The 12,975-nt window shown below is 48.1% G+C and overlaps 1 protein-coding gene across 1 annotated transcript in view; it reads right to left on the bottom strand.

Annotated features, from left to right (window-relative positions):
* The window catches only part of PTPRH (protein tyrosine phosphatase receptor type H), a 39,844-nt gene that overhangs the window by 6,312 nt on the left and 20,557 nt on the right, over positions 1 to 12,975 (bottom strand). The window contains exons 10-16 of the mRNA XM_053263598.1: positions 12,290 to 12,371; positions 9,838 to 9,891; positions 8,963 to 9,053; positions 3,511 to 3,601; positions 2,518 to 2,594; positions 1,451 to 1,585; positions 335 to 457 (exon numbers count right to left, since the gene is read on the bottom strand). Of these exons, the coding sequence (XP_053119573.1) occupies positions 335 to 457; positions 1,451 to 1,585; positions 2,518 to 2,594; positions 3,511 to 3,601; positions 8,963 to 9,053; positions 9,838 to 9,891; positions 12,290 to 12,371 (653 nt within the window). The remainder of the gene's footprint in view (positions 1 to 334; positions 458 to 1,450; positions 1,586 to 2,517; positions 2,595 to 3,510; positions 3,602 to 8,962; positions 9,054 to 9,837; positions 9,892 to 12,289; positions 12,372 to 12,975) is intronic.

Here is a 12,975-nt window from a genome sequence, read left to right as displayed (position 1 = left end):
GAGTTGCTGCCAAGGAGGGAACCTGGAACCTAGATGCTCTTCCCAGAGCGACCTCATCCCATGAGGGGAATATCTTACAGCACTCACACTTCTAGTCTAGTCTCCCATTCATATGCAACCAGGGTGGACCCTGCTTAGCTTAGGGGACAAGTCATGCTTGCTACCACAAGACCAGCTCTCCTAGACCTTGACCAGGCAGTGGTCAGACTACAACTCCCATCATCCCCAGTGGCTGGAGATGATGGGAGTTGTAGTCTGACAGCAGCTGGAGAGCCTCAGGGTGGCAACTCCTGTATGAAACCATTTGGGTAGGGCCAGCCTGATCCCCACTCACCCGCTTGATAGTGAAGTCCCGGATGGTCCAGTCGGGGAGGATGGTTTCTGTGATAACGGATACAGTGATGTCATCATAGGTGCAGGGCGTGTAGTCCAGGGGCCAATAGTGTTCACATTTCACCTGGCCAGAAGGTTGCAGGACATGCCGCAAGGTTAGTGGGATCACCACCATTGGGAAGGAGGAGTCAAGGTGTCATAAAACTCTTGCCATGTCTTAACTCATATGAACTCATGAGTTAACTCATTGTCATGTGAACGTATATAACTGCCTTATACTGAGTCAGACCATTCGTCCATCGTGCTCAGTATTGTCTGCATTGATTGGCAGCAGCTCTCCAAGGTTTCAGGCAGGAGTCTTTCCCAGCCTTCTACATGCGAAATGCCTGTATTTTATCACTGAGCTACATCCCCTCCCTAATTTAGCAGTTACAAATCAAGAGTCTTAAGGGACAGGTTCGTACCTGTGCCATCTTTTCTTATTGCAGTGCAGGATCTGGAAATCATTAGCATGGCAGTCCTCCATGAAGACATGTTAGATCGCCACAGTACCCCCACCCTGATTACAGCTGCCCCTACTGTTGTATCTAGTAAAAAGAAATTTGATCCTTGCCAATATTTTTTTTTGCAGTGCTGAAAAAAAAACCCAAGTGTTTTGAAGATTTTTTGGCACTTTTCATGAAAACATTCATTGGTCTAAACTGCCCTCATTTGACACCACTGAGGGGAACTGAGGACAGTGAGGGCATCACATAGCCAAATCTCATTGGCTACTCAGCACTGTGGCAACCTCTCTGATTGAAGGGATGGATCCATGTGATTCGTTCAGAAAGGAGAAGGAAGAAGCAGTCAAGAAACACCGCACAGGATTTTTTTTAAAAAAAGTGATAAATCTACAATTTAAGAATTTTTCAAGAGAAATTGCCATCCCACCTAAATAATTAGTTTTGAATGTGATGTGTGGGGGCGGGGGGAACTAAAGAAAACTTGGCAAAGTCCAGTCTTTGCCCATTAGAATGGGTAGTCCCCAAAGAGATCAGTCAGTGTTCTAGTGTCTTTGTGATCCCTGGACCCTTCTCACAGTATGCCATCATTACCAAATGGAACAATTTCTTACCCGTCCACTCTCTACACAGTTGGTGAGCATGACCAAAGTAGTGATCTGTTGCTCCCATATCATGCGCCAGAAGTCGTGCAGTGTCCTTGGCAGTGGGCCTTGGGCTGCTATGAACTCGTTTTCCCTCTGGTAGCCCTGGAACAGGTGGGTAGGAAGGAGAGAGCAGGTTGGAGAGAGGGTCCTTCTAGCCTGCATGTGTGATATGAAGAACTTACCTGCAAGTTGGATGTGAGAGCTTACTCAGCCTCCAGATGCTCCAAAGGCTTGCATCTTCTTTCCTAGCACAACCCCATGGGCTGGTCATATAGCCAGCAAGGACCTTGCACAACCTCACAGTGCCATCTGCTGGCTATTTGCCAGCAATCCACAATGAAAATTGTGGCTTTTGAGAATCCTTTAAAAGTACTTTAATTTTCATCACAGATTGCCGGCAAATGGCGCTGCAAAATTGCACAAGGTCAAAATTGCTGGTCACGTAACCAGCCTGTCAGCTTGCACTGCAAAAGAAGATGCGAGCCTTTAGGAGCATCTGCAAGATGACTAAGCTCTCACTTCCAATCTGCAGGCATATCCTTCTGGTCACATCATTTTTTGCAGCCTGGAAGGACCGAGATTCAATTGGAAGAGGTCTAGTCTAACAGATACTTTGCCTGGAATAAAAGGCTGACAATTATGTGCCTCATTGCCTGATCACTAGCTGCCCTGCTCAGATCTCCCCCAGCTTCTATATTATACAAGATTATGCAGAAATAAAGGATAGAAATGCTTTTAGGCTGAGATTCTTAGGATGTAGAATGCTATACCCAGTACAAAATTCCAGACTTGTGCAATGAGATTGAAAAACCATGAAAGAGATGACAAAAGAGCATTCTAAAGTCCAGACTGTTTCAACCAGCTACCAAAGACAGAAAAGATATGGAAAAGCAGGTACATCATCATAGTGAGATTCAAAACAGCATCTTGCTAAGTTGAAGACCAGCGACAACCAAATTTGGCATAAGAAGGTCCAAAACCACATCTAAACATACAGTGGCATCTCATCCAAAATTGCAGAATATGGGACTCACAGGGATATAGCTAGCATTGATGTAATCTGAGTGGGAATCGTTGGATTTAAGAGTGAGCAGGACACGTGAGCTGTCGTCTGGAAATAAAGAGTCAAATGGGTTAAAAAGGCACTTTGGAGACAAGGAAGAAAAGAAACAGGTGGCAGGGCGGTGGGGACAAAACAAAGAATACACCTAATGCATATAAGTGCAATATAAGTGACTGACACTAGTGGTGAAAGTAGGAAAGAACAAAATACATTTGATGTCAGAGAAGGTGCTAGCAAGTGGCAACAGCTGTGCCAAATTTAGCCCTGCCCATTATTGATCCAAGTTCCTTTGTCCTCTTCCTCCCATTGCTTAAAATATATATATATATAGAGAGAGAGAGAGAGAGAGAGAGAGAGAGAGAGAGAGAGAGCAGTGGGGAATGAGGTTGGACATCAGAGATGAGAAAGTGGAGTTTCCAAACAGGACACTTTGAGAAGATGGAGAGCTGAGTGGTTTGTCACCTTCAAAAAAATTATCCCCGGGCACAAATAGATATAAAGACACATATAAAGGTGCTAGAGAGTCCAGAGCCACTTCCAGCCCAAGCTTCTTGCACAATTTTAGCGGCGCCACCTGCTGGCCAGTTCTTGCTTTCTGTGAAGAACCACCATGCACCAGAAAAGTAGTAATCAATTATTCATGGAAAACTAGAACTGACTTGCAGGTGGAGCTGCTAAAATTGTGCAAGATCCCTGCTGTGCATATGAACAGAGCATGAATTCATGCTAGAAAGGACAACTCAAGCCTTCTGAAATGTGTGGGACAACCAAGTACAATCGCTCTTGGAACAGTGTAGGACCAGAGCTTCTTAATGTCATCTAGAAGAGCCTTGACAATCTGATTGAAAGGTTACACCCTAAGCTAACTCTCCATAGTGAGATGCTAAAAATGAAAGCAGGCTCTTTGATCACTACAGTAGGTTTGGCTAACAAGGGAAGAATGGGAAAGAAAAACCAAACTCACATGGCAGGACGTTGCTATAGCGATTCTTAACTTGATTTTCTGGTTGCTGGGCCACACTCTGGGGCTGCTCTGTCCCTATGTCTTGGAGCTGCTGTTATATAGGAAAGGAGGGAGGGAGACAGTCAACAGAGCAGGGCAGACAGAGCCACAAAATAGCACCAAGGCAAACACAAGAACAACCCCCACCACACACACACACACACAACTGAGATGCTGTTGAGCTAAATAACAACGTTAAATAGATTATCATCCATGACTGTTGCTCTTCCAGTCTCTGCAACAATGATCCTAAGTTTCTTGAGGGAAGGAGGGCCCTAACTATCCCACCTGGTGAAACTGGGCCTGTGCCAATATCCCAGAATACACTGCTCCTACGGGAACAAGCCTCCCCTGTCTGTTGCCTCCAGATATACTGCACATTTCATCCTACAGTGCTGTCTTAATGAAGGCAGGATGCGTGACGCAGTGACTCTTGAAGAGGCCCCTTGATGCAATTGCCCTTGAGACGAGAGTCGGCAAAACTGTCTCTCTTCCCCCAGGGAAATAAATGCCTGCTGCTTAATTTTATATCCTCATTATTTAAATCTGAGTGCCTATTTAAAATTGCCTGCTCCTTAGGACCTAAATGCAAAAAAAACCAAAACAAACCCCCCACTTCCTGTAAGTAAAACGTTGAAACTATTTGGTGGCAGCACCAAAACGGTGGAATGCCTTTCCCGGGGAGATCTGTCAGGCTGCTTTTCTTCCTGAGTTTCGTTAGACATTCAGCTACTACTATTATTTATATCCCGCTTTTCAACAAAATTCCAAAGCAGTTTACATAGAAAAAATAAATAAATAAGATGGTTCCCTGTCCCCAAGGGGGTTCACAGTCTAAAAAGAAACATAAGGTAGACACCAGCAACAGCCACAGGTGGGACGCTGTGCTGGGCTTGGAGAAGGCCAGCTCACCTTTTGAAGAAAGTTTTTACAGTCTAGTACTCTGTAGTCTTCCAAAATGGTTTTTTTTAAAAAAACTTCCTGTGTTCTGTAGACACTGTATGCATCAACTGTGTGTTTTTGATGTTGTTATTGTTTTTAAATTGTCTTTCCGACTGATGCTTTATGTTGTTGTTTTTAATCTGTGGGACCAAGCCTTCTCTGTAGCTACCCTGGGGCTATGGAATACATTCCCTGTCAATATAAGAGCATCCCCATCTCTGGCTGCCCTCAAAAAATTGCTCAAGACACGCCTGCTCTCTCAATCCTTTTCGTTAAATCTATTTTTAAAAATGGTTTTGTGTTATTTTATTGTTTTACATTGCCGTACACCACCTTGGGATGTATGTGTTAGGCAGTTTATAAATATGATGAATAAAATAAATAATTAATAAAATTGTAAGCCATATTGGTTGCATATTATATACAGTAGAAAAGTAAGGTAAATACTGTGGGTTGAGGTGTGTGTGTGTGTGGGAGAAATCAGTAACTGAATAAGAAATGGTGAAGAGTTCAACTCATTCTAAAAGTGGCCAGGAGCCCTGCCAGATGGTGATTTTATTTTGGAAGGGCAGGTATGCGTTCACATATTGTCCAGATTTATGTCGAAGTCCCTGCGAGCTATCTAGGGAGCACTCCATACACGATTCGGGGTTTTCATTTTGCATTGGAGCTTATCCCTATTTATGTCTGGGGTAAAAAATTCCAATTTTTTGCATTGGCTTTTTGAACCAATGCAAAATATCCAATATGCCACATAACTCGCAGTATTTCACCCCTTTTAATCCCGCGGTAAAGCCTGCTGTCTGGGAAAGGCCCATGTGGCAATTGGCAAACCACTCTCATTGCGAGGGAAAACCATTTCTAGATCTCATTATCATGCATGGCTCCCAGTGGATGGAGGGGGAAAGCATCCATCCCATAATGCCCTGCTCCCAATGGAAGGTGCACTAAAACACATATCCCATCACTGAGCCTCTGCTAACATAGCAAAGAGGTACCTTTTTAGAATGGTAATTCTCTTTAGTTAGCTGGGGGTGAGCAACTGGCTCTATCTATCCTCAGCATAGTATCCCTCCAATGGCTGTTGCTGGTGAGCAGGGATTCCCAGATGTTGTTGATTACAACTCCCAGAATCCCCAGCTGCAATGGTGTTTGCTTGGGGATTCTGGGAGTTGTAGCCAACATCATCTGGGAATCCCTGTTAGAAGGAACACTGATTGTGAGTCCTTTGGGGACAGGGAGACATTTTATTTATTTATATCTATGTACACAACTTTTGGAACTTTTGTTGAAAAGTGGTATATAAATATTCATCGTATTCATATCCCTCCAGTGGCTGTTGCTGGTGTCTATCTTATGTTTCTTTTTTTAGATTGTGAGCCCTTTGGGGACAGGGAGCCATTTTATTTCCATCCATCCATCCATCCATCCATCCATCCATCCATCCATCCATCCATCCATCCATCCATCCCACTTTGGGAACTTCTGTTGAAAAGCAGTATATAAAAATCCATCATGTTCATATCCATATCATGCTATGCTCTAGTAGAGTATAGTTAATATTTGTGGGTCTCCTCTGTTGGGTCCCTGCAGCTCTGGTCTGCAAATCACCAGTCCACTACAGTTCCTTCCTTAAGGGCGAGATGGTCAAACAGAGGCCGCAAGGACCCGCCATCTCCCTGGGCTTTCTGAAACTCCTGGTCGGTCTCAATGCCCCGTGACCCTTCTTTGCCCTGTGGTATATCTGGTGGCTGCTCTCCCTCTTGTTCTTGAGATGGACCTGGTACTGGGGGGCCCTTGATCTTTTGGCGGCCAACAGAGAGAGAGGGCCAGGAGCCGTGGTCGCATGTACCATCGCCTGGAAGCCCAGTACGTCTCTCCTAATAGGAGAGCACAGGGTAAGTCTGGGACGGCCATCAGTTCCAGGTAGTGTATCGTCCCTCGAAACCATACTGGTACTACCCCCATCCCCAATTGCCTTTGGTGGAGGTGAATACAAGTGACTTTACTCATCCATTGATGAGCCACTTGCGGGGGCACCAGGTCTTCCCAAACCATGGAGATGGAGCTGCCAGTATCCAGCAAGGCTTGGATGGGTACATGAGATACCACTGCTGGTACCCATCCTTGTCCGAGTCAGCCATTGACCAGGCGGCTCAGTCCTGCCAATCGCACTCCATCTGACTACATTCCTTTTGAAAGGTCCCGATCTGGCTGCATGTAAAGGACCCCGGGGCTGGGGTGTGCCCCCTCCTCCGGCGGGTCTCCTAATGAAGTCCCTGTGTGTCCCCTCAGGTCGAGCTGGGATCCCTCGAGGAACAGGCATGGTTGGATTCGGAAAGAGCTTCGGCGCAGGTCCCAGGGTATCCCCTATCCCTATAACTGGATCTGGCCCAGCCTCTCATTTCTGGCCTGGAGGGCCCAGACATAGGGCCCATCACCATTCTCCCACGCCCCACAAAGGAGATCCTAAATGGAATAGCCGATCCTCCTGGACCGCTGGCTCCTCCTTTCCCCTGTTCCCTCCAATCCTCGGTTGTTTCGGCGGCCAAGGAGTTCTCCAAGAGGCGCATGGTGGCCTTTAGCATTGTTGGCTTGTTCCAGGCTACCCAGGCCTGGACTTTGGAAGGTAGAACACACAACAATTGTTCCAACACTATCTCATCCACCGTTTTCGTCTCACCATCAGTTTGGGGCTTGAGCCACCGGAGGACGGCTTCCGTTAGTTCTGTTACCTGGGTTGATCGCTTTTACGAAAGCGCAAACTCTGAAATAACTGTCTATAAGCTTCTTTGTGATTTCAGTCTAATATCATTTGCGTCACTGTGTCACAGAGCGGGTAGGACCCATAAGGTGGACTGTGCAGGCCCCATCAAATAAGGACCTAAGATGGTGGCCCTCTGGGGCTGAGGCCAGTGGGCCACCTCAGCTGTTCTTTCAAAGGTTAATATCATAAATATCATCTTTGGTGGTCAGTTTAGTTAGTCTAACCACTGGGGTGGCTGCATTTCCTGGCCCTTCTTCCCCTCCAGCCCCTGCCTGGGCAGGAAAGTGGGTGGCCAGCCCCTCACAGATCCCCTTAACCAGATCTGTATGTGCTAGGTGTTGCTGCTGGACTAACTCGCGGGTAAATGTGGCCTGTTGTTCTATCAGCCACTGGTCGAACTGGGTCAAGTCTGTTGCCATGTTAACCTGCCTACCAACAAGTAGAAACAAAAACACTTCCTTGTATTGCAGTCTCAGGTTTTGGCACCATTTGTGGGTCTCCTCCGTCGGGTCCTTCACCACCCCTTGCAGTGCTCCAGCCCCGTGGGTGCTTCCTATAGAGGCGGGCCTCAGAATGTTTAGAGTGGAAGAGCTGGAGAAGGGAGGCCTCTGCCTGTGGCCTGTTCACTTCACAGGCCTATGGGGGTTGCTGCTGCCACTCTTGCCTCCCCACTCACAGCTCCTAGGGCTCTTGCCAGCTCCAGCCCTCCCCATGCACTGGCCCTCCATCATTGGCCAGCACCTCTTTAAATAAGCCCCTACATCCTGGGCAAATCTCACAAGATTTCGGCTGACTTCGAGAGTTCATTCCAAGATCTCGTGAGATTTCCCTGACCCTTTGCGAGATCTCATTGTTGGAAGTTAAAGGACTTTGCGCTGTCTCTTTGCTTCACACAGTGGAGGACAGACTAGTAAGTCAGAGGGCTAGAGAGTCAAGACATTGTTCATCCCTTCACCACTGCTCTGATGCTATCCCTTTGATATGTAGATTGGTACTCTTAGGGATCAACTTCCTCTTCCTCTCTCTCTTCCCTACCTGGCCTCCTACCTTGCAACATGGCAAGCCTCTCTCCCTGCACCATATGTGCAGAGAGGATGCAGAATCCATCTGCATCCAGCTAGATAGATAGATTAGAGATCCTAACTCCTCACTTTCCTATCTAGAATGGAGTTCCTTAATAAATGCCTTATATATTGATTTGAAGCTATGAATTGGCTCCAAGTTACTTTACTCTCAGGATACATGCATGCCTAAGTAAATTCTGCTGTGTTGTGCCTCTGTGCACTCTGCTATAATGAGAAAGGTTTTCTCTCACCACAGAGAATTTCCAAAACTCATCTCATAAGGATGAGTTCTCAGCCTCCTGCCCTGCAGGCCAGCTGAGTGAATCGGACGGGTCGGACGTACCGATTCCCTCTTCTGGAGAGTCTCCCTGCCCTGGCGCCATGGAAAAGGGATAGGGCTTGTCTGGCATTCTCGCCTCGGTCCCTGCCCCTGTTGCACCGTCTCCTGCGGTCTCCTCACAAAAAATTTTCTAAGGTAGTGAATCCGACAAGCTTGAAACTGATAGAGAGAGTCCCCATTTAGTGAAATTTCTTGGATCACGGAAATGCCTCCCACAGTCCCATGAGAAAGGCTGGTGCAGCAAGAATGCCATGTCCCAGGATGTACTATGTCCAGCCCACCCTCTTCCTGCTCCTATACCTGGTATTCGTTGGCAAAACCGAAGGCACTATCAGATGAGCGCTCACAGCAGTAGCTGGGGAAATTCGCCACAGGTACCGGGGCAACATCTCTGCAGCGGTGGGGGAGAGAAGAGAGAAAGGGAGAAACTTTATATATCAACCTATTTATGCACTCAGGTTATCACTGGATCCCTCAGTGTTCTCTGTATTCCTCTTTTGCTTCCCCCTGTGCAACACTTTGGGTTTTGCATGGTGCAGATCACAGATCACCACAGCATGGTGCAGACTATGGAGGACCAGGGTGTGACACATGACACCAGAGATGGGCAGACGTCAAGCTTGTCGGATTCACTATGGTTTTTGACAGAACCCTCAGCCAGAACCAGAAGCAAAATTGCGGCTCAGGGGTTGGAGCTAATTAATAAAATTCAGGATCTGCAAAGCTTCCACACACATTCAAAGCTCCATCTTATTTTTGGCACAGGCACTCCTACAGGCTTCTGTGCTCTTTCCTAGCATGCACACACGAAACAGGTGACGGTGTGGTTTTTGCTGCAACACCTGACAGCCTGTGACCTTGGGGGTCAGCTGTGGGCCTGCAGACAGGGCTCAACTTGGCCATCCCCTGACACCAGCCCTGATCCCCCACAGGGCACTCTACACTGGGGCTGGCAGGCTTTGGGCTTCTGGGAGACACTTCATTTTTCTTTTTTCTTTTTTTGGCCAGAGCCTTGGGAGCTACCAACACAAAATGGTGACATGGGGAGGCAAAAGTTCCAAGCACAAAATGGCAGCTTGGGGAGGAAGAGCCAGTCACAAAATGGTGGGTTGTAAAAACGTTTGGATACACCATTTCTAAGCTCCAGAGCTACAAAGCCTTTCCCTCACTCTCACCCAGGCAGTTTCTCCGCTGGCTTCTGCTGCTTCTTCTCCAAGATGTTTTTCTTCCTTCAAACAAGAGAGGAGAATCAGAGCTGGGCCCCCGGCAATGTTTGTTGGAGTCCTTTTTCCCCACCCACAAAGGAAACGCCAAGAGGGACACTGAGGAAGTGAAGCTCCAAGCACTTAAATCTCACACTGAGGAACCATGCTAGACCAGAAGGCCTTCTGTTCAACCATATTCAGAAGCCCCAAACATCACTGACTCATAAGCAGAACAAGGGGAACTGCATATCACCACACCACCCAAGTACATGTCTGACATCCAAGCCTATAGCCAGGAATAGGAACATCGGGAGGTGCTTCACATGAGCAAAGTGAAGTGCCTCGAGGTGGTTTGCATGAAGCGTCTTGAGGTGGTTCACACGAGCAAAGTGAAGTGCCTCGAGTGGGCTTTGCCTGCTCTACCCACACACGAGCAGGGATCCGTCCCAGGGCGGCCAGATTGGCCGCCCACACGACTACCGGCTCTTTCCTGGTGCGCAGGGCATTCTGGGGAGACCCCCGAGGCTGGGAGGCTTGTTGTAGCCACCCGGTTGGGAGTCTAATCATGAGTTGCCACACCGCAGCATCTCACGAACTTGGAAATGGGGTTAGCGGAGCGCTCACTCCACTAACCTCGTTTAAGGGGAGGGGTACTTTGGGAGGTTTGCTGCCGGGAGCCACGCAGCTTAGCCCGCTTTTGGGAGGCCGTGTGACTTGCCTCAGGGAGTTGCTTTATACCGAGTCAGACCAATGGTCCATCTAGCTCAGTATTGTCTCCTTTGATTGGCAGTGACTCTGCAAGGTTCCCGGCCACAGTCTCCCCCAGCCCTTCCTGGAGATGCGGCCAGGGATTGAACCCGAGACCTTCTGCATGCAAAGCAGATGCTCTACCACTGAGCTAGCAGCCCAGCTCTGGTCAGCTGGCTCCTTGACTCTATAAAACCCTTGCCTCCTAGCTAGCTCAGTAGTCTGAGCAACTCATCAGAGCACTGAAGCACAGTTCCTCCAGCCTACCACAATCTTGACTGTCTCATTCGGTGTCTGACCCAGCCCCTCCCTGATTATGAAGTCTGTGCCTTGCATTCGCTTGACTGCTAAGTAGTACCGAACTTCTCCTGCCTGGTTCTCTACTTTTCACCCATCCACGCCTGGACAGGACTTCCCTACCATGACTGGTATCAGCCCCTAAACAGAGCTAGAGACTTACGTATTTTAAATGGAAGCTGAACATTCTGCAAGATGGTCTGGATATCCCTTATGGGTCCAGCTCCCCACAGCCCCCTCCCCTTCGCCCTGCTGACATCTGCATAGGATACTAAATAATCCTGAACGTCTAAGCTTGTTTATTTCCTTCTCTCTTGCCTTTTCTTTTTCTTCTTTTTTTTAAAAAAAGGGTTTCTAACTCTTAAGACTCCAGAAATTAGCTGTAAAACTTGTAAACATTGCCTGGTAAAAATTCAGGACATATCTACACTACAAGTGTATATTGGCTTGCAGTTGCTTGTATTCAGGCCTTCAGGGTGTAATAGGAATACCCAGATGCTGTTGACTAAAAGTCCCATAATCCCCAGCCAAAGGCCATTGCAGCTGGAAATGCTGGAGTTGTCGTCAACAACATCTGGAAATCCCTGTTACAGGAAACACTGTTTTACCACCACCACCACCCACACACAAACACTTAAAAAAATAATAATCATGGATTCCCCAAAGAATTTGAGGAACTGTAGTCTGGTGGATTGTGGAAAATGGGAAGTATCTATCTCCCCTATCTCAAATTAATGACTATTAGATCAATAACCTTGTTCACTTCACATGGCCCTAAACAGGGTTGGAAGAGCACCCAGTCAGCATAGGAGAGTCAGGCGCACTCCCAATCAACAATCACACAAACCCAAACATCGAGGCAGGAGGAGGGGAGAGTGATCATGTGGGACGTAGAAGGGATGGGCATGCCTAACCCACATTCTGTTCCCAGTATTTTAGCAAGGGTGGACAAAAAGCTGCTCTGCCCTGTTCCCACCTCCCACACGATCACTCTCCTCTCCTCCTACCTTGATGTTTAGGTTTACAAGACCCCTGCTCGGGAACACTCCCCGCTCTCCTACCCTGACTGGGAGCTCTTCTGACCCCGTCTAGGGTCGTGTGAATGAGCCTAATGTAAGTCTGCAGTAGGGAAGACACCCTCAGAAGCCAGGGCAGGGCTAGGCAAGACTTCACGTAGATGGGGAGGGGCCTCCGGGCATCGAATAGCCCCACCCCACCCCACAACTAGCCACAGCAGAGCACATGCAAAGCAAGCAGATGCATGGAAAATGACTTCCTTTGCACACTGTCTTTGTGTTTCAGGATTCCGCTGACAGCCCCTCCCCTCTGGGGGTAATAATGCAGCAACAGGGGAGCTGGCAATAGCTAGCTGTCTTACCTCCTCCTCCTGAAATAAAGCAGCAACAGGCCGAGAATGAGCAGGAAGAGCAACACGGCAAATAGAGCTCCAAGTATGACCCCTGAGGAGGACACAAAAAAGAGGACATCCGAGAGCCTGGCAAGCACTTCATTCTTTCAGACTCTGCAGGCTCATTCATACACCTGCTAGCAGGGTAGGAGAAGCACCCAGCCCGAGTCGGAAAGCCAAGCACACTGCCAGGTTTCAGTCGCGTGCTTGCAAAGGTTATGGTAAGAGGTGGGGAGCATAAGCATGTGCGAGGCGGCAGCTGGGAAGGATGCGCGCGCCTTACCCGGATTCTGCCCCCAGCGTTCCACCAAGGTAGGAGGAAAAGCCGTCCTACCCAGCTGACGCTTTGCACACAATCATGCTCCTTGCCTCCTACCCTGATGTTTGCAAGCACACGGCCCCAAAATCGAAACTGCACCCAGCTCTCCTACCTAGACTGGGCACTTCTCCTATCCTGCTGGCGGTCATGTTAACAAGCTCTGTGTGTGTGTGTTTGTGTGTCTGTGCGTGTACACATGCATTATGTAACCTGCATTCTTGGAGGGCATGTCTGTGGCCCTGTTACACAGCGGCCTACCATCCTCCTTCAGTAACTATCTATCTGTGCCAGGCAAACCTCTGAACCGCTAGAAGCAGGGCCTTCTATGGCCCCAAGG

The sequence above is a fragment of the Hemicordylus capensis genome, chromosome 6 (genome assembly GCF_027244095.1).
Source record: "Hemicordylus capensis ecotype Gifberg chromosome 6, rHemCap1.1.pri, whole genome shotgun sequence".
NCBI classification, from domain to species: Eukaryota; Metazoa; Chordata; class Lepidosauria; order Squamata; family Cordylidae; genus Hemicordylus; species Hemicordylus capensis.
This window is presented reverse-complemented; position numbering and strand designations above follow the sequence as displayed.